Genomic DNA, 26045 nt, shown 5'->3' with positions numbered 1-26045 from the left:
ATATCTGTTGCGTAAGGTAGTGCTGTAATCTCTCTTTTGACTGACTGTACATTAACTTCAGTCTTTAATGGGATGAAGGGGAGAGGTGGAGTGTAACTAAGTATATTTACTCAAGTATTGCACCATTTTGTGATGCATTTTGTGATACTTTTCACGATAAAACTTTACATACAAAACCTATGATAACTTTATAAAACACTGAAACATTAATACACACATGGTAACCTGCCAGTGACAGTTCTGCTGCCTAATGAGGGCTTTTATTTATAATGCTTATTTACTGATAATGGAGTTTATCTACATTTTATAATAATAAGGTGAGACAAAAGGTACTAAATCATATATCATCCTGTAGTTTGAGCACAAGGAGCAGTAGCACTGTACATTTACTCAAGTACGTAACTTAACTACAATTCTGATACATGCATATATATATACATACATATACATAGATATACATACGTATATGTATCTACATATACGTGTGTATATATATACACACACACATATATATACACTGTGGGTATATATATATACACACACACACATATATACACTGTGTGTATATATACATATATGTATACATGCATATATATACACACACACATATTAGTTTGACAGCATGTGACCATCTTATAAAAGATGATACATTGTAAACAAACCAACAAATGGATAAAATGTACGTATGTAAAATAGACCAAATTTATCTCCACCTCGACTGATTAATTAATCCCTTTACAGAAAAATGTATTTTAATAAGGCAATGTGAGGATTTTGCTAATTTTTCTTTTGATTATTTGAAGGTATTTTTAATCATGTTAAGGTTTGGACTGTTGGTTGGACAAATCAAGCACTGTGAAGGTGTCACTTTGGGTAACTGTGATAACATCTCTCACTATTTTCCTAATTCTTACAATCCAAACAGTCGACTAATAGAGGAAGTAATAAGTAGATCAGTAAAATTATCATTAGTTGCAGTCCTATTCAAAATAGTAACAGAGTAATAATAATCTAATATACAGTAGTCACAGGGGACATCTTTCAGCGTTGAATACTTTTACTTCAATACATTTTCCTGATTGTACTTATACAGCACACTTTTACTTAAGTAATAATATTAGTAATATAAGTATGTAATATTTTACAGTGCACTATTAGTACTTTTACTTAAGTAAAGCATCTGAATACTTCCTCCACCACGGGCTCTTACCGATGCAGGACTTCCACTATCCATTCCCACTGCTGACAGGCAGAAGCGTAAAGCACAAGGTAAAACTAAAAAATGACATTTGTTGCTGACCTCTATTGGTCGGTGTACAGTATTGATCTTTGTGCAGCATCAGACCAGGAGGACGTGGTTGGTCGAATTAACTTTTTATTGTTTTCAAGGTATAAAATACAAATGAGGAAAGACGCAAGAGAAAAGCAGATAATGCTCCATACAGTACTTAATGCTTCGTGTTAGACATTTGTAATGTAGTGTGAGTGGTGTGTGACTCAGTAGCCACGTGGCTGCTCTGGAACACACAAACCCAGTGCATCCAGAATGGTGTGTGTGTCACTTACTGTTAAAAACATAACAACGGAAAACATAAATTAGCACTGAATTAAGTGGTTCAATTAGTAATCTGTATGAACACATTAACGAATAAATTAAATCAATCTTATAAACAAATCATTCTCTAACAATACCAGATCAAAAAAAAGCCTTTATATGAGCTAACAAATGATTTTTACCACAATAATATAAATAACCTGTTGCTACAGGAACAGGATTCAGAACAAAATTACATTCAAACTCATGTTGAGCTACATCAAGTCTAGATATGTCCCAGCGTAAAACCATCCAGCATGCTCCCCATGCAAAGGTTACAGTGCTAAAAGTGCCATGAATTATTGTCTACATACTTTCAGTCCTTTTGTACGCTCACACACACACACACACACTCTCACACACACACACACACACACACACACACACACACTCTCACACACACACACACACACACACACACACACACACACACACACACACACACACACACACACACACACACACACACACACACACACACACACACACACACACACACACACACACACACACACACACACACATACTGGCTGTCAGTCAACAGAGTTGCATATATTTTCCACCACTCTGTTGAACTCCTCTGGTTGATCAGCATACACGTGGTGAGAGGCTTCATCTATCAGCTGCACAGTGGAACAGATAAGGGATAAACATGACAAGAACAGTCAGTGCCTGCACGCTACTGAAGATAAACAGACACATACTGAATTAAAATGACTCTAATTTGAAGCTGATCTGCATATTTTTGACTCATAACAGGAAAACATGACTCTGTGTCACCACTCACCACAACTTTGGTGTGGGCCTGGTTCCTAACTTGGGCCACTCTGTCCCCAGACGAGCTGTCCACCCAGGATCGGGCTCCATATAGCATGGTGAGGGGCAGGGAGGGGGGCAGCAGGTGGACCCGCTGCAGCATGGGCCTCTTGGCCCAGCCCAGAGACTCTGACATGGCCCTGAAGCCCACCTCACCACTGGGGGAGAAGGTGAAATGGAAACGGTGGTGGGACGACAGTCAGCTTTTTGCAGCTACTCTGTTGTGTTACTAAAAATGTGACAGAGTGGTGAAATGTGCGTTGGCTCACCTCGGGGTTTGTGCGTTGCAGTGGTAGATGTACTGCGTCATGGTGTCATCGTCAAACAGATCTTCGAATTTCCTTTTGAAATCGGGACGGAATCGGTTGACCAAACCTGGACCTGAATCGAGGACACACAGTAAGATAAGTGGACGGCGTGTTCTATGGCTCGCTGTTCTGTTAGACACAGACAGATCTTACCCCATGGGCCTGCTGCTCTGATGACAGCCAGGGGGTTGAAGAATGAAATCACTGTTGCAATAGCTTTCACCCAGCGTGGAAGGGGCGGCCTCTTCACCACCTCTGCCCCCTGACCCTCCTGGGTCTGTGCCTGGGGTCGCTCGGGGAAACCCCAGGGGTCTACCAGGATAAGGTGTGACACTCTGCAAGAGGAGATCAGAACACATTTTACAGTAATCAGCTGGCACTTATTTGTCATCATGGAAGTACTAACCTGAAAATACAGCGTATTACTATCTGATATAACTTACCTACATCTCCCTTTGTGTGTTTTTCTATGTTCTAGTACGAATAGAGGTGTTTTTGGCAGAAAGCGCATACACCAATTGTAATTTAATTTGATTGTTACTATAAAAATACTAATTGGTGCAGCTGTAAGTTTTATTTAATGGGAAAGTTCAACATTTTGGGAAATTTGCTTTCATGCTGAGAATTAGATGAGGAGACTGATGTAATTGTCATATCTGTTGGGTAAAATAAAGCCACAGCCAGCAGCTGCTTAGCTTAACTTGGCACAAAGAATGCAAACAGGGGGAAGAGCTAGCCTGGCTCAGTCCAAAGGTAACAAAGATAGCCAACCAGCACCTCTCTAGCTCACTAACTGACACTCATTTGACTGATCCACGAAAAAAAAAAACAAAGTGCAAAAATGACAAGCTGTGGTTTTATGGAGTGGCACGCTCTGGACTATTTCTAGACCAGGAGCCGTCACTTCCAGGAGGCTTATCATCACAATGAGGTTGCCAGGCAACCAGTGGAGACTCCTAGAAGTGACTGAACCTGATCTAGAAATGGTCACGCAGGCCAGAGCCAAGCAGCTGTTTTCCCTTTTTTCTACTCTTTGTGCAAAGTCATATTCATTCCAGACAACTGAAATTAATATAAAACTGATTCCTTAAATATATGGATTAAAAATGATCTTGTAAGGTACAAATACTGTAGCTACTGAAACAATGACTTTGACTACTACTAACTACATTTAATGACCAGTGGCTGTATAAAAGAAGAAGACGTGGCCTCTGTGTCTGAAATGTGAAGCCAATGTTTTGGTGCCTTAAGCCTGTATTCTTGCTAATGGCCAGCAGGGGGCGACTACACTGGCTCCAAATAGAAGTCAGATTGTATGGAAGTCTATGAGAACCTACTTCTCACTTAGTTCATTACCTCAGTAAACATGTTCCTAATGAAATTGTGTCTCATTTCAAGTCTTTTTCAACACAGCACAATGTTGATTTTGAAAATTGTGGTCCCATTTAGAATAAAATAGATGATAAAGCAAGCTACATTGTGATTAACCAATCAGAGGGAGGCAACGGTGGCCACGTCCAGTTCTTAGATACGGTCTGTTTCCAACTGAAAATCACTGTTCTTTGTGTAGATCTGATCCAGATTTATATTCATCAGGACTTCACTGATGTCTTTTTCACAGAACATGACTTACTGAGGTTTTTAATCCTAGTCAGTAACAAAACACTAAATCGCTGCCAGCTTCTGCCCCTGCTCATTTAACGTTTTCCATCACGTCTGTGTTATTACCTAGAAGGGTACTGGATGGCGTAGGAGGTAGCCAGGTACCCCCCCAGACTGTGTCCCAGCAGAATCATGTTTTCCAGACCGAGAGACTGCCTCCACTGCTCAATGGAGTCGACAAACTGTTCCTCTGCCTTGGCAGCATCTGAGGGGAAGGGAGGCCTGGAGCTCCTGCCAAAGCCCAAAAGGTCAAAGGCGTAAACAGGCCGTGACCGACTCAGCGTCTCTAGATTCCTGATCCACAGGCCAACCCCTCCTCCAAAGCCATGGACCATCACCAGGGGAGTCTTCAGGGCTAGAGGGAAAGGAGGGTGACAGAGGAGTTATGTCATGGGTCCTGTAACACATACAGCACTGTGGGATTAGAGCCGGTGCCTCCCAGTAAACAAAGACTGGGAGGAGGGTGGTACCTTGTTCTGCAGGTCTGCGCGCCACCTTGTTGGGGAGGGTCAGAGTCCATATTCGATCCTGGTTGGGCAGGGTCACAAACCGAGCCCACAGATCATTCTGAATACCTGTGGTGAGCAGACACAGAGGAGTAATGACTGGTGTGCCCTCGGTGAGGTTCTGTGCGAGCTACATTTACATTAGCCCCTGGTGGTGATACAGCCTGGCAGTAGGAGCCAAAACATTCTTACAGGCAAGAATCTTGGACTCTGTAGTCTTCAAAAGGGACATGGAGGTTGGACGCCAGGAGGGCCACCAGCTCCACACTGAAGTCGACCTGGCGAGGGAGAGAAAGACGACAAAAATGTGAAAAGAATGAAGCAGGCAGTAGAGAAAGTACTCAGCACGTGCTGAATGTACAATACTAATGCTACGAGATGAGTCCAAGGTTAAAGTCAGCGTTAGCGTTATTTGCAGAAGTGCAACACGCCCAGGAGTGTCAGGTTTCACAGGCACCATGCTGTCAATCACAGCCAGCAGGGACACCCACAGCAGCGACGATGATGATTACCTCTGACCTCTTCGCAGTCACTTTCTAAAATATTACCTTTTTATTTTCAGGATAGAGACTAAAAAGACGGAGAGGCTGAACTGGGGTTGTCTCTTCTTCTCTGATTGCTGATTGGAGGCAGAAACAGACCGGTCTCACATTTCTACCCCCACCATAAACACACCAGGTACGCCACCGGGCCTTCTACCTGGTCTGCAATCAACAATGTGCTGAGTCATGTGGACAACTGGCTCACCGTGCAGTGTCACTCACAGCTGCTCTTCTCTCCAGAGAATGGCAAATTAACAAGACCTGTTGTCAGGAGTATCACATCAAGACAATCTCATTAAACCACTAACTTTACACTCACTTTACTAGTTTTTTTCTCCTGTTCCTGTCAGGTACATCCTCATGGTAATAGCCTCTGTGTTATATTAGTACAGATCCAGGCAGCTAAAATGTTTGAGAGTACTGTGTAGTTTTCTAAGTGCAATGTCACATGGATATAACACACTAAATCAGTGTGACAACATGGTATGGGGTTTAGGTACAATGGCACAGGGTTTGTTTTACGTGTATTACACAGAGTCCAATAAATGTCTTAAAAAGGGAGAGGGACACAACTAGCATGTTCAGTTTTTAAAAGTTTAGTTAGCATGTGACATAAGCTGGCTAGCTGAAGGAGGCTGTATCTGAGTACTACACAGTCTAAGTTACTCACTCTGTCTCACAGTTGTCCTGAATGGGAGCGGGGGTCGTAGCAGGGTCCATTGGTTGACATATTCCGGTGACAATATCCCGTTAAATCATGTTAAGAGGCTGAAAACACGCTCCTCTGTGTGTTCTTTGGGAATGTTATCACTGTGTGCTTGTTCCCAATGTTTTGTAACGCGTACACGCCTGGGTCAGCTGACACAGCTACAAAGATGGTCTACCAGGAAGATGCTTCACCGGCGCGCGGAAAGCGTCGCTCGTCACTCACTCTTCAAAGTAATGCTGAAGTCTGACGGGGCGTGGGAGCACTTCACACACAGTGTTTATTAGCCACGAGTGCTATTGTTGTGTCTTACTGTGGCTATACACAATGTTTCCTGTGTGTTTGTGTGGAATATTAATTGGCAAAATGGTGAAAAACTGTTGGAAACATAACCTCTGTGGCTGTGGGACTTTACACATCAAGCACCGAGTCCTCTCAGGTCAGTGAACAGTGAACACAGCCTCATGTCGAAATACTATCAGAGTAGATCATCTTTACTTTTTTACATCTCTTGCATGGTGGGCGGAGCCAAGATCTCCCACGGTTGATATGCTTGTGCTCTTCCAACCGAGCGACTCGGAAGATATACTTTGCAACACCAAGGCCGCTTCCGGTTGATGAGGACACGTCACTCATTGGACTGAGGAAGAGGACCGGTGCACAAACTCGACTGCTGTCCCATTTTGTAAAAACTAGACGGTAAAAATCATGTCGAATTCCGTCATATCGGTCATTTCTCGGTTTCTGGAGGAGTACACCACCACGACGCCCAACAGGCTGAAGGTGGTGGACGCGTATCTGCTGTACATCTTGCTGACAGGAGCGCTGCAGTTCCTCTACTGTCTGCTCGTCGGCACCTTCCCCTTCAACAGCTTTCTGTCGGGCTTCATCTCGTGTGTGGGCTCTTTCATCCTCGCAGGTAAAGAAATACTTAAATAAACACGTTTAATGCTCTCACGTCCTGCCAGCGAGCTGCACAAATGCGACAGCTCGAGGGTTAGCACGTTAGCTCACCAAGCTAGCAGCCCCATGGCTCCATGTGTCATTATACATGCATACAATCAATAAAGGCGCTATCTGAGTATGGCAAGCAGGGAAATGTTCACCAAGTCACTACTAGAAAATGAATAAAATTAGTCCAACACAAAGGCTCTGTAATAACTCATTCACTTGCAGAAAGGTGCTGATCCAAAAACACCTTTAATATTACACAATTTACAATATACTGCAAAATGCAATGCAGCTTGCAGTGCAGTAAACAGTGCACATTATAAGGAGGCTCAGTTTAGCTCAGGACTGTTGCCTCAGGTTTAGGAAGGTGTGCCTAATAAACTGGTAACTGGGTTTATTAATTCCAGAATCAGTGGGTGGAGGCCAGTGAAAACCCTGTAAATCAGAGCTCATACTGACACTGCACTGAACTGCACGGTTTATTTATTCGATTAATTTTCTGGCTGGAAATTGACAGAAAATAATGAACAATAGCCCGCTAAGCCCAAGAGGAGCCGACAGTCCAAAACCCAAAGATGTAATCAGATAACGGTGATAGAAAATAGAGAAATACAGCCACAATACAGAGACTGTCTGAGACTATCTATTATTAAATGATCAAATTGGTTATTTTTAGGCAGGGTGCAGTAATGTTTCTGTTCCTACTGCACCGTAATATTAGTCATATTCTCTATCTAAAATGTTTCATGATAGCTTGAGGATTTTAAAAATATGATTAACAGGATCACAGTAATGTCATACAGTCTGATTCTTTAATATAGAGCTCCAATGTAACTCTATGTGCTGTCATCCTTAAATTCAGAGTCACAGGAATGTAACCATAGGGGAAGAGGCAGAGCTTTAGTTTTATTCTGAAAAACAAATTTTATCTATGTGCTAAATTAACATTTATTATTTAATTGATAATGAAAATACCTGTTACTAGGACGTGTGATGCCTTTAAGTGTCTCGTGCGGATGTGCGGAGTTCAAAACGAACCCTAAATCCTCCATGTTGTTTGCTTTTGTCTCAGTGTGTCTTCGTATCCAGATCAACCCACAGAACAAAGGAGAGTTCCTGTCCATCTCCCCAGAGAGAGCCTTCGCTGACTTCCTATTCGCTCACACTGTCCTCCACCTGGTCGTGATGAATTTCATCGGCTGAAAAAGACGCGCGTCTGACTCCCAGTGTCCACCCACCCCATCACACCGTGTGTATTTCTCATTTTAGGAGTTTTTGAACTTGGCTTCTTTTAAAAATGCAACTTTTGCTTATAATCTCACAGTCACAGTGTAGTTCAGACCACAGTGGAGATATTCACACGTATCCACAGGTTCTATTCAGTTTTTGTCAAATAGTTTTAAACCAGACCGTTCAAGGATGAACACCAGATAGTTTGAAGACAGAGTTTTGTTTTTTTGTTTGTGTTTCGTTCCGTCTCTATCTCTGATGATGAGAAAATCTCTCTCAAAGGTAATGTCAGTGTGATATGCATCAGTGTTTATACTGTGGAATCTTTCAATGGACAGATAACGGGAGGTTTTATACTCAGAGTATGTTTAAGTGGGCTTTTATACAGATATGCTTTACCATATTGGTTGGGGGAGGGAGAGGGAGAGGGAGAGGGAGAGAGGGGGAGAGACTTGTCCTTTGTGCTCTCAGTCACTTTAACCATTCGTGCCACTTCATCACTTCATCCTCAGTGGAACAGCTCCAGATTGTGCACACGATAAGATATACTTCAGGCTCATATTTCTCAGAGATCAACATGATGCCACACTTTGCTTTTGCTTTGCTAGAAAACGCTGTTATTGGATTTTGAGATGTGAAGGCCACAACACGCTCTCTCTTTTTTCTCAGTTGCTTCTAAATAACGACTCCCGCAACCTTGATGCCGCTAACCCAACCACCTCTTCTTCTTCTTCTTTTCTGTTATAGATCACAACAAGAGAAACTATCAAAATTCTGCGTCAAGACACGACGCCACGTCTGCTTTGGTGCCACTGATTCAGAGAGTCCCATCCCACCATCAACACTGAATTAGTTGCATCTTGTCACGCATGATGCAGCACCGTTTCTATTACTGATAATGATTTCATTCATTCTTTTTTAAAAATGTTAAAGTTTGTAAAGCATTCCCTTTTGCACTGAGAAGAAGAAATAAAAACAACAGAAATGGCGACCTTGGGAGCAACAAAACAGTTATTCCATTATCAGGACGACTCTGCATCATCAAATATAGTAGTAGTAATAATAGTTTTGCAACACTTCATTGATTCATTGGTGAATCAAGTCAGACTCTTAAGATAAGAACAAAATGAAGGAATAAAGTATGTGATCCTGGAGATGAGAACAATAATAATAATAAGACTTATTAGAAAACACAAACAGTGGTGGCAGCAAAGTGAAAGTAGCTGGGGGCTGAGCCAAGAAGTGCTTTAGAAGTGATCCGTAAAATCTTGAAATCAATTGTAAATCTGACTGGTAACCAGCAAAGAGAGGCTAGAACAGGGCCGGTATGATCTTGGTGGGTGGGTGGGGGGGGGGGGACTCTTGAGGACCATTTTCATGTAGGACTTTTTCCATCAGGGTCTGTGGGAGCTGTATGCTACATCTGGTGTGGGTTACAGAAAATGGAAGCATCTGTTTAAAGGCTGACGTGACAAAAAATATAACTCAGTGAAAATGACCCGGAAAGACCTCCATCCTTCTGCAGAACCTGCTTTGAACCCCATGGATTGCATCTTTTACTTTAAAGTTGAAGACCTTAAACTGCAGTGTATTCCTCAGCCGATGAGAGTGCCTCAACAAGCCGGAGGCCCGCTGCCTTATCGCGCTCCGGGGGGGGGGGGGGCGGATAGAAAGAACATTACACCCCAGAGCAATGAGAGGTTTTGCCATTACTATGACTTGTTCTGGAAAACCTGATAGAGTCAAACACATTCCAGCTCAATCACTTTTAACTGCACAGGGCCGTGGGGCTGTGGGGATGTGAATGTGTGGGCCGGTTTGAGCTGGATATGAAACTGCCTTCCACACTGAGAATAAAATTGGACGGAATGACGCTGGCGTCCCAGGTCTCCCCTGTAAAGGTCAGATCTAAATCTCTTCCTATGCTGATTTAATAGCAGAGACAGAGGTAGTCTGTCTACCCACCTCTACATATTAAGTGGATAACACTGGCACCGGCCCCTTTGAGGACGGGTTAGAATAAAGCAGTGAGAGTGGGGACTGTGGGAACAAAGAGACCAGATTTTGGACATATCTGACCTGGGATCAGCCCTCTGTGTGACTCATTATGCTGCTCATTAAATGACAGTGTGAACAGTCAGTGGTGGAAGAAGTATTCAGATCCTTTACTTACGTTAATGTACCACAACCACTTTGTCTTAATACTATGGCCACAGTACATTTTCTCAAGGGTACTACATAAGCACAATTTGAGGTATTTTCTGTGGGGGTCTCAGCTTTTTACTCCACTACATTTATCTGACAGCTTGAGCTACGAGGAACTGTACGGATTGAAATGCCTCATACAAAATCTAATCAATAAATGAATTCTGATGTATTATTAGAGGTTAAACTATGACTTTATTGATCTCCACAGATAAATTCATAAGCATCCCAGCAGTATGTAAAGTAAGTGAAGTCATCTCCACTTTTAACACCATTAAAAAGTGATGAACACAGTGATGCATCAATGATTACGGTATAATAATGTAATAAACATGAGTGAGTACTTTTACTTAATCAGTATATTGGAACTGTGAATGCAGCACTTTTACTTGTAATGGAGTATTTCTATGGTGTATTACTACTCTCACTTATGATCTGTGTGCTTAATTAATATTAATACTGATGCCTTTACATGTAAGCCACATTTTAATGCGACTGGGGGAGGTAGAGCTGACTCCAGCTATTTCGTATACTGTTTGGTGGTTTAATTTAAAAAATGTTTTATAGTCTATATACTCATTATAGATTTCTAAAACCTTTATCTGAAAGTCAAATAAAGACGGTGGGGTGAAAAGTACAATATTTGACTCGGAGATTTAGTGGAGTGGAAGATAAAGAACCATAAAATTATAACTCACAGTGCAAGTGCTTTTCCCGTACACGGTGTGCTAAAGAATCAGACTGCAACCCACGTCTTCCTGAGAGCAGACAATATTACAAGAGAGTAATTCATACAGTAGAGTTGTTATGTATTTTTGATTAAACTGCTCCTTCCTGGACTGGAAGAAAAATCAATGGTCCATCTAGAGTAATAGCCTATTTGGCAAAGAACTGGTGTTACATTAAAATAACTAAGTAGCAGAGTCTATATTATAACCCCCAGTAATAAAAACAAACATTAGGAGGCATCATGGCACCATTTTGCTTAAGCTGGAGAGGAGAGGAAGGGAAAGGAAAGGGGATATGCCATGGGATTTGATTGGCTGGAACAGTTTTATGGAAGTTAGGTTTCGATTCTGCCCAGAACAGTAAGTTTCACTTTTGAGCTCTGCCTTCATTTTTCCAGGAAATGGATGACCATAAAAGGCTTTGTAGCCAAAGCATTCAGAAAGGGACTTTAGGGACATCCTTGACACCCTTCACAGAGCAAATTGAGAGGCTTGGAATAATTGTTTGTTAATTCAGTGGCTGTGGGGGCTCTGTGTAGAAGCTTAATCCAACAAATGAAGACTGGATCAAATCCAAAGTTTTCAGGCATCAAAATCAAATAATTTCATTGAAGGCTGCCAAATGGATTCTTCTTCAGTCACGGAGGGGAGGCACTGAACATTCGGTTGTTTGGGAGAATAAGTTATTAAAAAGACGGCAAACACTGAAATAATAGAAACAGGAGAATGGGAGTAAAGATGGCATGTTTTATCTTACAGGCCAAAACTTTTGCTTAAGAATAGTTTGACATTTTCAGAGAATAAGCTTGAGTACTTTGTCTCTCAGTATTCAGCTACAGCCGTTAAGCTATTTTCAATTAACAGGAATTTTACGCTATACAACACAGGAGTTGCTTGTCTAGTTGCTGTGATTTTGGTGGTTTAACACATTAATTTGGACACATTAAAACACCGACATCACCAACCCAACCGAAGCAGCTGTGGACCTGCAACTGTGATGTAAAATGACTGTTTTTGTCAATGGAGTCTGGTGGCTTTGAACTGTGGTATAACAGCACTATCTCTGTAGGGATCCTTTCCGTAATGTTGTCAGACACTTTGAATAACAATCTGAGCCTAGTGGACGTACGTTGACGGGTGACGTTGCCCCCCAGGATTACAGAGACAATCTACTGGACCAATTCAGGGGATGTCGAAGAATACAGAAATACAACTACTCTTAATTACATTTTTTCATATATTTTGCCTTAGGTGGTAGTAAATTCAACCATACTAGTTTATTATTACTTGTTAATAACAGAAATTGACAAATCATTGTATTTTACATCAGTGCCACAGTTCACAGCTTGTGAAATGTTTGCTAAAAATGCTCCTTGATATTAAAAACCTGACCGGCTCCTACATGGTTAACATGTGGAACATCTGGATCCAATTTACGGTCACATGACTGAGCGGAAACAGGCATTGCGGAACCTAGACCCTGTGTTTACACAAGGGAAAGACATTGCTCAGTAAACCCCACACTGACGGTGAAACATGCCACAACTCTTCACACTCGCCCTCGGCCTGTTACCATGGATCCCAGGTAATGATAAGTGACTGCTGAGCTCATATGTTTGCACAAGTTGGACAATAAGCTTTTAACTGATGGAAGAAGGAGTTTCTTTGATGATTCCTGTCTAGTTTGCTGTTCCCTGACTCCAATGTTGTGCTTTTGGCCAATACTGGTGCTACAGTGTAAAATATTTGTTATGCAACTATTTTATTACTTTTCTGTATCAATCATTTGTTGAAGACAGACTAGAATGGTTGTTAAAATGATCATTTTCTGCAGGAGCTGGAGAAGGCTTTTGTGTTGTTGTTTTTTTTTTTTTAAATCTAAGCTTCTGTACTGTTTGCCCCTTGGCAACAGTATGTTTGATGTTTATTTTGTCAAATCTCCAAAGGCCTGTTATATTTCTCCCCCCGAAATCTCTATTACAGAGGGATAATCCAATTTTGGGGGAAAAAAAGTATGGAGAGAGAAATTGAAGTAGGAAAAGTGTTCGTGACAAAGGAAACTGAAACCATAAATGTGGTACAAGTATTGCTCAAGGCAACTATTCCTCAATCGCACGTGTCCAGTGTGAGGAACTGTTCTGTACTGACTGCAGCATGACTGGAAGTTTAAGTCTAAGATAGAGTTCAACATTCAGTCATCTCTACTTTCCTCCAGCTTTCCTCTGCGAAGTAACCACCACACAGGAGCTGGTGGTCCTGGAGGGTCAGTCCCTCACAGTGCCATGTCATTATGAGCCTCAGTATGCCAGCTATGTAAAATACTGGTGTCGGGGGGCGACGAGGGGGTTCTGCACCAGCTTAGCTCGAACAGATGCCCCCCATTCGGCCAATCCAGCTGAGGACAATTTGAACATCTTTGACGACCCGGTCCAGCAGCTGTTCACTGTGACCATGACCAACCTGAAGGAGGGAGACTCCGGCTGGTACGCGTGTGGCGTGGAGATTGGCAGTATATTGAACGCTGATGTCGTCGCTTTCAAAAACATAAAGGTCATTCATGGTGAGTAATGCAGTGATTTTAAACTGAAAAGCCTTCAGTGACACCTGTAAAAAAAAAAAAAAGCTCAGTTTAATGTCTGTCCTGCAGGTTTGTCAGTGGTGAACAGCCAAGTGAGTGGGGAAGAAGGGAGTAGCATCACGATCGAATGCCTCTACAGTGAGAGATACAGGTATTTGATTGTCCCTCTCATCGTATTTCTATTTTGTCAGTTCTATTTACCATCAAGCCATATAGAATCCTCACTTGCAGAGTCAGGAAAACATGGTTATTTGTTTGAGATCTTCAATTGAAGCCAAGCTCTGATGGACAGCCAGCCACCACTGACTCCCCTGTTACTGCTTGTCAACAGAGAAAGTGAGAAGAAGTGGTGTCGGAGTGGAGACTGGAGCTCCTGTCGGCTGACAGGTTCTGAAGGGAGCTACGAAGACACTTCAGTGGCCGTCAGCGATGACAGAACTAGGGCTTTCACTGTAACCTTAAAGAAGCTGCAGATGGGAGACACCGGCTGGTACTGGTGCTCTGCAGGGCAAAAGCAGATATCTGTGCATGTGCTGGTCACACCTCGACCCACGACTAGTAGGTCCACAAGGAACTCCTAAAAAATAATACAACTAATTATGTTTTTATAATTTTATTATTTCATTTTTTGTTTCTTGCATTTAATGGAAGGTTAATAAACTGTTTTTTTTTTTTTGGCATTTTGTGGCATGAGACCAAGTGACTGTGAATCAAAACAGTTAAATTGGATGCCAGAAAACCAAATCAATGAGCTCTAAGACACTAAAAAGCTCTGCAGAATTGGATGATACTCATCAGTGAGTTTGTTACTGTTAGTGCATGCTCATATTAAAAAATGACTGATTAATGCATCTTTAATAGAATTAAAAAAGATAGTTTTCCCTGTGCTATTAGTTTGAGAAACATCTACTGAAAATCTGTGCAAACCACACAGATCAGTGTACTAAAGAGATTTGTACTAGTACACTGCTTGTTCAAAATGTGCTTGTTGAGAACAGTCATTGCTGTGAGCGAGCTATTTGAGCCTGGACTATTTCCAGGAACCAAAGTGTCCATTCCTATAGTTACACTGCTGATGCTTGAAATGTTTGACTTTGCTACAGCGTAACACCTCCAGCCTCAATTTCTTCATATGGTCCCCGAATGTTCTGTCGCAAGCGATGGAGAGCGAGCTGTACCCAGCATGCCATTCAGCGATGTAACAGTCACTAGGGGTCCCCTCTCAATACACTCCTGCCGTTAATAACACAGAACTAATACATATGTCCCGTAGATCTGGACAGCTCACACTCTACCCTGCACCTCTGTGGGTCCTCAGCAAAACCCCCGGCAAGTGTGGAGTGGATCAGATGAATGCTTGTCAAGAAAATCGAAGGACGGACACACGAACACGCGGACAGAAACTCCTTCCATTTTAGTTAGATGAAAAGAGGCACAATTGTGGCCTTTAGCCCACGTCAGTTTGCGGCTGCTGAAATGAGAAGTGCAGCTTTAAGGATCAATATGTGTATTTGACAGATGGCAGGAGCTCTTAGGTCTCCAGCTGTACCTCGTATCGATTATTACGAGTAACTTATCAAGAATATTGATGTTATGAACCCTGCGGTCGCTGCTACAAATGCTGTTTTGCTGATGGCAGTGCATCTTTTTTTCAGCTCTGTGTATAATATCTTTATCTCCATCCGCAGCGTCTCTGACATCCCCACCTACCACAAGTCAGTCTGTTGCACACCTGCCTCCGCCCAAATCCATCATTAAGGAGTCCTGGAACAGCCACAGGTAAAGAGTGAAGCACCTCTTTATGATTTCAGTGTTTATGAGGAATTCATTTCATCTGTATTTTAACCTAAATGCTCGATGTGGTGCCTCTCACACTATTAACCACTGTGGCTGCTAATCCATACTGTCCCCAAGCTCAGCTCAGTCACCCACACACAATCACCCTCTTGTACAGGAGTATCTGTGTGTCATCATCCTGGCCGTCATGTTTCTATGTAAGATCAGATGTAGTGTAAGCCTTAGCTGCTCTTGACTACTTGTTCAGCCCACTGTGTGTTTTGTGTCTGTGTTTTAGTCACATCTTTGAGTCTTTGCTGGTGTGTGCTTCTTTAATGCTGCTGGTGGGCACCGCCATATTGGCAAGGAAGTTGTGGAAACAGCACAGTAAGCCAACTTCTCAAGCCTTTGAATATTAGATATCAAATATTAAATCCGGGAATCATTGTGCCGCTAACCCCCGCCATAGGTCTATGAAATATTTTACATATATTGAATATATTTGGGTAAAATATTTGCATTATTATCTGTGGCTTAAAGATCCTCAATATCCATTTCTAGAGGAGGATCCTGTGCTGAGAGAAGTTAAGGAGATGAAAGCAAGGATCAGTGTAAGCCAATATTAAAATATCTCTCACTTTTCTCTCGCATGCTATCTAAAAGTAAAAACCATTATCAAGAATATGCTCTGGTGAATATCATACTCATTTTTCTTCTGTCATGCTCGTTTTTGCCCCTTTTCCTGTCTCCTACAGAAGCACCCAGGAGATGATGACCATGTTGTCATTTTCCTAAACAAGGACTCCCACAGTGACCATATGTACTGAGCTTAGCCAGTGTGCTGGTAATTGCTACTCTTTCTAATAGCATGTAATTTTTGTGTTCTGCAGCACATGCTTCATTTCCAGGGCCTTTTGTGTGTCACATATGCATACGCGTTCTAAAGACATTTGTATTTTGTTGCTTTCCATATGCATCTGGTAGACAGTACTGTGTACTTCTCCTGTCAGACAAATTGATCAAAATACGTTCACATGATCTGTAATTGTCAGAAGTAGCGCTGTAACTACCACTGATAACATTGAGATCACTGATGTCCTCTTTCTCACCGGAATCTGGGCATTTTAGCAACCAAGTGGATTTGACATTCTACAGTTAAAAATCTGTGCTTGGTAATTTTCAGGCTAGATCCAGTATTTTTAGACTGATATTTGAAATAGATTTTTCCCCAAAATAAATACATATTTAATGAATTATTATTTCTCCACAAAGTAGATAGCAAGAATAGTACTTTGGTACTAATTATAGGGGAAATAGAGACCATCTTATTGTTATTTGAGTTAAACCTGCAATCTTTTTCCCAGTGGGGAGCAGCAGAAACAAGGAAACACCAGAGACGTGCCACATTTTTAGCTAATGTGGTGAACCTGTTAGCTAATCACACATTGCATGTTATCAGCCCTTTAAATGGCCATTATCAGTTGTAATCAGGGGCATAGATATGAGTAGCATGGCGCTACTCCTCCTCCTAATAGGCTCAGTAAGCTTTTACCATCTATTGGTAAGCTGGAAGTACCCACATTTAGACAGAAACGCTTAGAGGCTATGGTACTTATGACAGAAGCAAAACAAAAGAAGACTTAAGGCACATAAAGAGCAATAAAGTCCATGTGCGGAGAGGGTCGACGGGTCAAACACTGGACTCTCTCAGGAAAGGACTGGGGTCAGGTACACAACATAACTTCACTTCCTATCATAATCATTGTGATGGATACTAAGATCTTTTTTCTAAACCAAACCAAGCAGTTTTGATGCCTAAATGTAACCAAACTGTAAGTGTCTCACAATGTCAGCCACGTTTATATATTGTTGTTACCATGACAGTGAAGGTCCAGTAGCATTACACCCATTGCTGCAGATGTGCTGATAATATAAGTTGATGTGCGTCCTGTGGCCTACAGATGTGGCCCTGTCTGAAGCATGCTAATGGTAATGATTGCAGGCAATTAAATGGGCTGATAACGTTTGAAGTGGCTGCATCCAGCAGATGCGTAACTACACTAAGGAGTCATCGTTTTTTTGTCCACCTGATGCAGTCAGTCCGATACTGTCCGCTCTCATTGTAGCTCTGTTCTGGCCTCCACCAAGTCCTGAGCTGTGGCTGAGAACAATGTGAGAAGGCAGAGAGGATGAACCATAGCTGTAACGTTGTGTAAACAATGAGCTGAAAGATGCTGAAATGTGCCACGGAGCTGAGGGAAAGATTAGAATGTGATATGAGCATTTTGCTTTTCAGAGGAATAGTCCTTGAAACAACTGCTCCATTTTAATAAAACATCCAATGAATATAATTCAACATCTAATCAAAAGATGTAAATAATGCAAAATGAAAAATATTAAAATATTTTTAGAGACTTTGCTTTTGGTCTCTTTTGGGATTGATATTGACTCACGACCTCATTATCTACAATCGTGGCTGTGGCCCTGCGTAGAGGTCCACATACATACAGTATGTAATGCATTGCATTTTAATCATGAATGAACAGTTAACACAGGTCTAATGACTGCGTAGGTCATGCACTATGATTGTTAGATCATAAGAAGTGGTCAGCTGTTTGTCGCCTCTAAACAGCTGCAAAGAAATAAGTCCAATGTGAATGAGTAATAAGATGGTAACAAGATGGTAAGTCTTGTCTGCGTGGAGAGCATATGGGAAAGAAGTATAATTTCAGCTGTCATTGCTTTTTTAGTAGAACTAGACTGCAGTGTTTATTTCATAAAAAGATAATGAAATGGCTAATTAACACATTTAGGCAAGGATCCAGGCTGTTTGACAGAAAACCTGCAGAGGCACATTGAGACAATATGAACATAGTTATGAAACGTACTTATATAAAGAAAGAAATAAGTTAGCAAATGAAGACAGAAAACATTACAAGGAGTTCACAAATGAACTCTGAAAGAGAACAGCTCTGCATTTCATGCTTGAACTGCCTGTTCTCATATGGAATCTCAAACGACGTGTTTGAATTGTAAATTGAACGAGCTAATGAGACAGCCCAAACAGCAGCGGAAGCAACTACAGCTTGGAAGTCATAGTAATAACTTTCCCACTTTCATATGAGGAAAGGCCATTTTGCTGTTTGTCATACAGAAAAATACAATTTTGAAAAGTAAAATTTAAAAGATTCAATGGTCCATTGTGGTGTCATGTGATGCTTTCTTTGTGGCTTTGAATAATTGTCTTTTATGAGCATAGTCCTGACAGGTTATGTTTCCAGAGTTATATTTCTCTTCATAACAGCCACAGCACTTTATGTTAAAAAAAACACCAGGTTGCTGCAAAGCGGGCTGATATCACTACAAGGTCTGGAGTGCTGTAAGCAATTCAGATGTACTCAGTGGCAAAGGTAACAAACAGGTTTTCTTTGATGTTGGGTTTCCACGCTAACTTTACAATTCTGCATTCCGTTGCCTATTGTCGAAGTCGACTGAGTCATGTTTATACATTTATTTATAACGGCATGCTGGTCAAACTTCCATCATCCCTCTACCTGAAAGAAAGGCTTCTGCTCCACGCAGACACCACATTGCTTTACCTATTTTAATGCCATTATATGCTTTTATAGTTCAACCTGTTTCCTGATTTTGTAGGATTTTATGCATGTAATAACGCATATGGCCATAATTACATTTTACATGGCCCAAAGGGAAATCATTTCATTTGAAATGCCATGGCAATTGTGATTCCTTTACTCTTCCTGCCTTATCAAGAAGTAACTGTTTGCTTTTTTACACAGGCATTTGTCATTGAAATTAAATATTTACAATAATTCATGTGGTGTTTTCTGACCAGCTTTATTATGTAGAATTCTATACAAATGTCAAATGAAAAAAGTCTATAAATTAGTAAATGTTTGTGTATAGGGTGTGTCATGATTTACTGTCGATCATCAGTATCATTTGAAACATATGATTTCTATTTGCGTTGATATGATTTTTTTGGAATACTTCATGAATTACACTATCTTGTATTTCACTCTCTTCTATTGTATTATATTATACTGTATTCTGCTATTCTGCTCTGTATTCCACTCTCCGAGGGCCACAGTAGTCTGGTAGAGTGTCACCACTGTCTCCATGTTGCAGAGGCTTTGACATTAATCTAAATGCATTTCAAGCGGCATCAGTTCTGCCACTAGATGGAGGTCAACCCTGTATGAAATATGCTCTTTCTGTTATATGTTGCTGCTTGTGTGTGTGTGTGTGAGTTTGTGTGTGTCTATTCATGCTCAAAATGTTTTTCTTTTTTTCCTCACCAAACACCATTCAACATGAAAACATTCCACGGCTTGCTGATGCCTACATGCATTAGAAATAACATTTCTGTAACCGCCCCCTTGAGTCTTGCCATTTGAGGGCATCAACAATCAATACATCCGTACTCACCTTTTACGCCGCTGCTGTAGATAATAAGGTATCAGGAGATGCAGGAAAACATGAAGGGCCAGGATGAAGGACAAACATTCTGTGACCATTTGTATGATGGCCAAGTGTTGCACAAGCATGAATAGTCCTCCCTCATTAGATACTGCACTATTCTTGTTCACCCAGACCCAAGTGGACAGGAGGATTAGGATTCTTCTTAATTAGGATAAAAATGACTTGATATTCATGACTATAAGCTACCTGAAAGCTTGAGATACTGACACTGAACTGCTGTTTTGGGGGACGATGGTGGCTGTCCATATGTAAACCCTTAGGTGTAGTAATGCTGTTCACAGGTGTTATACCATTTTATCCAACTGAAATTCCCATTTATAGCATTCAACTTTAGCATGTTGTAGTGCATGAATTTACTATATTATACTATCATGGTTCTGCTGTTCTGTCAGTGACACTATAAGTCCACTATAAACTGTGTGGAGAGAGAGGCATAATTTCCTTCAGTGTTTCTATAGTAACAGTAGATTAAAAACAAAATACTAACAAAATGAAATGGTTCCTAGTTGCCAGATCCAACCATAGGATCAACTGTGAGAGTGCCTCCTACCTGCTTAGAGTGCATGACAGGGCTGAAAATGAAGGGCATAGACTGATTGTGCTCTGGTGCAGCAGATCTGAATCCTCCTGTGTGCATCAAACCAGACTTCACATCAAACTCACTGCAGAAATACCTTCTGTACTCCTAAACAGTTATCACTTAATTTTGGAGACAGATAATAAAATGAATGAAATTTTTTTGTTGTGTGCTTATGTGGATGCTCCTGAAGAGGACAAACATGTGCTACAGTTTTGTTTTCCTGATTTCTCCTAGCTTCGACAAGGGCACAAGATACAAGCCTTTCAGCTTCACAGTGACACTCATTGTACTGAAGTTTTGTGAGAAAAAAGAACAGAGTACCTTGAGACAGAGATGAGCTGCTTTATGAAAACAATAAAACCAAATGCACTCCAAACATAAAATGGTATTCAGTATAAGCTAACTCTTTCCTATCTGAAAAAGAAATGTTCACCTTCAAAACGATGCAAAACAAATGTATGAAAAAATAAAACTAATATAGCAGTGGAACCTTGTGAGTGGAAGGAGTCTGGTCTTATTTGCACATGGTCACTGAAATTGATTAATTTTCTAAAAACTTGTCTCCTGCTTTGGGTTAGGGTTAGGGTTAAGGTTTCTCCCTTTTCTTGGCACGGGTAGGTAAGACTGTTTAGTAATTTGGTTAAAGTGAAAGAGCCCCTATGATTGATCCCTGAGGAACACCACAATGTGCCTTTGCAAATCCTGTTATCAGAATATAATGTGTACTATTTCAGAGGCAATGAATGAGTTAAGATGTCACTCTTATGATACATTTTAATGTCGTTCTAACTAATGTCGAGCTTTAAAGTTCATTCTTGACCTTGAACAAGAAATCTGGAGTTGTCCTCTCCATGACAACTGAGCAAACTCACTGGTGAAGATGGTGAGATAAGGTTAGATAAAGTTGGAATATGCTAGCATGTACGTAATTGTGTTAAACTTTTTTTTTTCAATCTCTTGCAAGTTTATTAGGTTTAAAGTAAAACAATAGCAAGTATTCAGCTATTACAGTTAGTTACACAATAGGTTGTGTCGCTAGAAGTACTTTGTTGGAATTAATTCAATTAATCAAACCAAGAATGTTATCTAGGAACGTATTTTCTTTACAGTAACAGAAAAAAGGTACAATAACAGAAATTTACTACACAACACTCACACCTATGTGGACATTGCAAACATTTAAGAATGACGTCTGGCATCACTGAGGTGATTCAACCACTGAGAACATTTGCAGTGATGGGATGAGAATAGCAACTTCAAGGATGCTACACACAAAAACTGTTCAGTCTTCTTCATGATATAAACATTCACAAGTGTCACAGACATCAGATTATTAACAAGGAGTTTGCCCTGATTGTGTTATAATGTGTCATAAATATCATTATAATACGTTTTGCACATTCATCTTAGGTTCCCCTGACATTTAATTGAGGTTAAGCTGGATTCCTTTGATAGTGGCAGAATAGCTGCATCCTATGGAAGCATTCATGAAAAATGCCAGAGGAAAAGAGACTGTTTTGACTATTTACTGATGGGGCCAAGTCAGGGTTCAGCTCCTTCAACAATGAGGATTGTAATTTCAAATGTCATCGCCTGCATGAAGCAGCATTCCTGCAACGTGGTCCAACTGGGTCAAGACGCATTGTCCTCTCATCATCTGCAGAAAATGCATAGCGATAACAATAGGCACTGAGCCTTGGCAGAACCCCATCATGCCAACAACATTGATTTTATCTTTCTCAGAAATGAAGCAAAAGACTGCAATATTCATCATGTATATTCCGTAATTTAGCAGTTTCCGTACACATCAGCAAATATGAATATCAGAATAGTTTCTGAAATGTTTCTCATTTTAGCAGACGTACTTCACAATGCATGAAAGTGGAGCTTAATGAAATAAAACATCACATTTTCAAATGAGCTGCTGCCTCTTGTAGGGTGCTGGGAGGAGGACGGGCAACTGCTGAACTACTTTTAAAAGTCAAAATCTGGACACTAGGACACAACTGTCTTCCATATTCAGACACAGAAAAACACTGGTAGCAATTCAGATAGAGTTACTATATGTTGGCTTGACTGAGCTGAGCCCTTAAATGGTAAATGGTATGTATTTGTATAGCACCTTTCTAGTCATTTCATCTACTCAAAGGGATTTTACATTACATCCTCATTCACCCATTCACACATCATTCATACAGGAGGAATCTGTTATCTCTTGAATAACATACATCAATTATCTGTGAAATGTTTATTGCACTTTAAAAATATTGAGATATATCTGTTATTTCTGTCAGCCGTAGTATCTGACTTTGACAAGTTTGATGTAAGCAGCACACTCACTGATAATGTTGGATTTCAGAATCCTATCAAATATATATCAATCCCAGATATTGGTTATTTGCATATAAAACCTCTCTGCTCCAGAAAGCAGATTCACTTGCTGAACACTGCGCACTGCAGACGAATGCTGCATCTAAATGCCATCAAACTCTGAAAATATTCTGTTGTGAGGAATTAATTATTGGATAAAAATTAATTACCAAGATGATGTTTTACATATTTTGCAAACTAACTGTACAAGTCTTCAGAACATACAATTTAAAATGTATTAAAATGTGAAAGTTTACAACGGAAATCACAAATGCCATAAAATCAAGTAAAATATAAGTGAAGTCTTGTGGGAGAATTACCCCAGGCTATCATATGCCTAACACCGGCGACCTCTGCTAGGGAGAAAATGCTGAAGAGAAGCAAAGCACTCAATAGGATCAATATCTATTTCATGCTTCTGTAGTACCATTGACAGTGTACAATTTATTGGTGCAACAATTCAATTTTGACCTGCTCTGAGTTTTTATGTGGATATTAAGGTGAGCTTGGTAATTTAGAGGCTGATGATGCCCATGGGTTCTTTACAGTCAAGCAAATAACACAGAGTAATTGTATCATGAGTAGGCTACAGCTCCAGCTCAGCAGGGGCCGAATGTTTTCTGGGACAGTACACTTTCCTTAGTGCTCTTGTTTCAATTTCTCATCGCAGAGCTACTGTGTAGCACACTTAGAAACATTTTGTATGATTACAGAACAATGAATTATAAAGCAGTGCTCTGCAAATGATGTTTAAATATGGTCTGCATTTATATCACTGAAATTAATACAGATTCCCTCACCACTCACTTTGCCTGAGGGATACTAAAAAAGAAATCTGTGCTGTATAATTAATTCAGGTACAATGCATGGCAGAGAATACAACTGAGAACTTAAAGCTGTGTTAAACTATTTTTTGGCCACGTGGGGGTAATGAAACACGTTTAAAACACAATATCTGATCTCACTTTAGCAAGATGATATGGTGAAAGTGTTTCAAACAGTTTCCTATTTACATAACCAGCAGACATGGATCAATATTAGAATTCATTTGGAGTCATTTTCTGAACACTTAAGAATGTAATTTCAACAAATCCAACAAATCTCCAAGCTTTGTTTTGGTCTCCACCAGCTCCCAAGGGGAATATCAGACTCTTTAGCAGCTTAGCACCCTGCCTTCTCTGTTGTGCTGGGCGGGTATTGTACAGTGTTTTTTTTGTTTTAGAGCTCTTTTGGTGAAAAGAGCAGCTTGCTGCTGCTGAAACAAGGCTAGCGAGAGCAATGAGACTGAACTAAAACAGTCGAGTAAAACATTTACAGGCTATAAAACCATAACAATAGGCTGAAAGACGGTTAAAACCTCTGTAGAGCTGAGGGCAGCTGCAGAGTCAGGAGATAATTCTCTTTGGGTTTGTCATTAGCAGCAACCCCTTTTACATTACACGTAGTCATTTGATCGATTGTCAGTATAAAAATATAGATACGGTGCAGCTTTAAAATGTGGCTTCTGCCTACCTTCAGAGCAGTCTGGCTGTGTAATAAATCTTTGCAATGTCCTGCAAGTCCATTTGTGATAATGTGGGTGGACCACCCCAACAAGTGGAGTAGGTGTCAAAGGGTTATAGATATAGCAACATCATGCCATTTTCCATTCATATGAAAAAGGATGTTCTCTTTGTTCTGCCAAAACTCCTGCTCGTTATTTTAATGCAAATGCATCTATTGAAGGATTACATGGTGCTCTGTGAAATGACACAATTCTCCTCCTGGTCTTATGGAACCTTTTCAAATCCCATTACAATTATATTGAGTCAAAAATGTGTATGATCCAATAAAGAGGCTGTTAATCTTCCTAAAAAGCTAACATCTTAAAGATTTTCCACCCAACAATAGCACGTAGCAGCACGGTACATGACTAAACGTGTCAGCCTTTTAATGACAAAGCAGTTGCCTTTCTTGTTAACCTCTCTTAACATATGAACATGTGGATGATGGAGCAGAGGAAGGCAGAGTCACTGTTCAGTGTTCAGGATACTTAGCAGCTATCAGAAGCGCTGCCAAGGTCTGCAATCCAGCACGGCCGTTCACATTTCACTATATGACATTCGCCTGCTGAGGGATGATGGGAAGGAAGCAGCTACCGTGACGGTGACAAATGAAGGACACACGCTGGTGCTAGAACATAATTTCCATCAGTGTCACAAAGACAAATACAGGTTTCACCTAGACTGTATTTACAGTCAGCTGAGTATAATGACATGGGAAATCAATTAATTACAACCAGTTTTTCTCTTTACCAACATATAATACTAATAGCATTAGACTTTACTGGAAATAAATGAGAAACTTTTTATACAATAACCTAAGCATGAACTTTTTTTTTTTTACAATTTATTTATGCTGGCTTGGCCAATGTGTTAGAAGTGTGTTGTACTATGTGATTATTATGTGATGACATAACAGTTTAAGTCTGATTGTCTGATTCTGGTCCTTCAATACAAAACGCATCACATTCACAGTCTCATCTGGTTAGATACATTTATTACACACAAATCAGTGCTGCTGTGACATAGGCTTATCATGGAACAACCTGATTATTCCAAATTGTATCATCAGCAAAACATGTATGATATTGAAAAGCTGTGATTTAATTCATGTTGATAAATCAGAATCCATTCGTCCATTTCTTTTAGCCAACCATTTAAACCATTTATTGACATTATTTCAGCTGTATGTGTAGTATGCTAGGACTATTAATAGACCAAATAGGCTAGACTAATATATTTGTAAATACATTGCACTGAAAATAACAAATGTTTCTGCACTTCCAAGCACTCACACAGCAGGTGACCAATTACAGTGATGCTTGCGTTGTGCATAAAAAAAGCACAATGCAAGAAGATTAACTTGCTCTGCAGATATCAAGCAACAAGTTCAGTGTGGTTCATTGACGTTTTCTTTCTCTCCACAGAACTTGGCTCTGTGGGCTCTCT

At 40.5% G+C, this 26045-nt stretch overlaps 3 protein-coding genes across 3 annotated transcripts; 2 read left to right on the top strand and 1 right to left on the bottom strand.

The window, feature by feature from the left end:
* Positions 1–1362: 1362 nt before the first annotated feature.
* On the bottom strand, positions 1363–6245 carry abhd4 (abhydrolase domain containing 4, N-acyl phospholipase B). The gene is made up of 8 exons (XM_070845044.1): positions 6099–6245; positions 5079–5164; positions 4851–4955; positions 4447–4735; positions 2872–3053; positions 2680–2791; positions 2382–2568; positions 1363–2217 (listed from the first exon to the last, which is right to left on the bottom strand). Exons 1-8 carry the CDS (start codon positions 6146–6148, stop codon positions 2128–2130), a joined length of 1101 nt encoding a protein of 366 aa, XP_070701145.1. The 5' UTR covers positions 6149–6245; the 3' UTR covers positions 1363–2127.
* Positions 6246–6743: 498 nt separating this feature from the next.
* dad1 (defender against cell death 1) lies at positions 6744–9306 on the top strand. Its single transcript, XM_070845385.1, has 3 exons — positions 6744–7053; positions 8158–8334; positions 9063–9306. The coding sequence occupies exons 1-2, from the start codon at positions 6843–6845 to the stop codon at positions 8286–8288; spliced, it is 342 nt and encodes a 113-aa protein (XP_070701486.1). The 5' UTR covers positions 6744–6842; the 3' UTR covers positions 8289–8334; positions 9063–9306.
* Positions 9307–12756: 3450 nt separating this feature from the next.
* On the top strand, positions 12757–16503 carry pigr (polymeric immunoglobulin receptor). The gene is made up of 8 exons (XM_070845077.1): positions 12757–12833; positions 13464–13808; positions 13896–13977; positions 14158–14384; positions 15515–15605; positions 15901–15989; positions 16164–16213; positions 16358–16503. The coding sequence occupies exons 1-8, from the start codon at positions 12785–12787 to the stop codon at positions 16427–16429; spliced, it is 1005 nt and encodes a 334-aa protein (XP_070701178.1). The 5' UTR covers positions 12757–12784; the 3' UTR covers positions 16430–16503.
* Positions 16504–26045: the final 9542 nt, after the last annotated feature.

Source organism: Pempheris klunzingeri, chromosome 15, assembly GCF_042242105.1.
Source record: "Pempheris klunzingeri isolate RE-2024b chromosome 15, fPemKlu1.hap1, whole genome shotgun sequence".
Taxonomy (NCBI): domain Eukaryota; kingdom Metazoa; phylum Chordata; class Actinopteri; order Acropomatiformes; family Pempheridae; genus Pempheris; species Pempheris klunzingeri.
Note: the sequence above shows the minus strand (reverse complement) of the source record. Positions and strands in the feature narration are given on the sequence as shown.

Coding starts and splice junctions, on each gene's coding strand:
- abhd4 (XM_070845044.1), bottom strand. CDS start 6,148: ATGGACCCTGCTACGACCCCCGCTCCCATTCAGGACAACTGTGAGACA. Junction 3,054..4,446: donor GCCATCCAGTACCCTTCTAG/GTAATAACACAG, acceptor CTCCTCTTGCAG/AGTGTCACACCTTATCCTGG. Junction 2,569..2,679: donor TGCAACGCACAAACCCCGAG/GTGAGCCAACGC, acceptor CTTCTCCCCCAG/TGGTGAGGTGGGCTTCAGGG.
- dad1 (XM_070845385.1), top strand. CDS start 6,843: ATGTCGAATTCCGTCATATCGGTCATTTCTCGGTTTCTGGAGGAGTAC. Junction 7,054..8,157: donor GGGCTCTTTCATCCTCGCAG/GTAAAGAAATAC, acceptor CTTTTGTCTCAG/TGTGTCTTCGTATCCAGATC.
- pigr (XM_070845077.1), top strand. CDS start 12,785: ATGCCACAACTCTTCACACTCGCCCTCGGCCTGTTACCATGGATCCCA. Junction 13,978..14,157: donor CTCTACAGTGAGAGATACAG/GTATTTGATTGT, acceptor GCTTGTCAACAG/AGAAAGTGAGAAGAAGTGGT. Junction 14,385..15,514: donor CACACCTCGACCCACGACTA/GTAGGTCCACAA, acceptor CTCCATCCGCAG/CGTCTCTGACATCCCCACCT.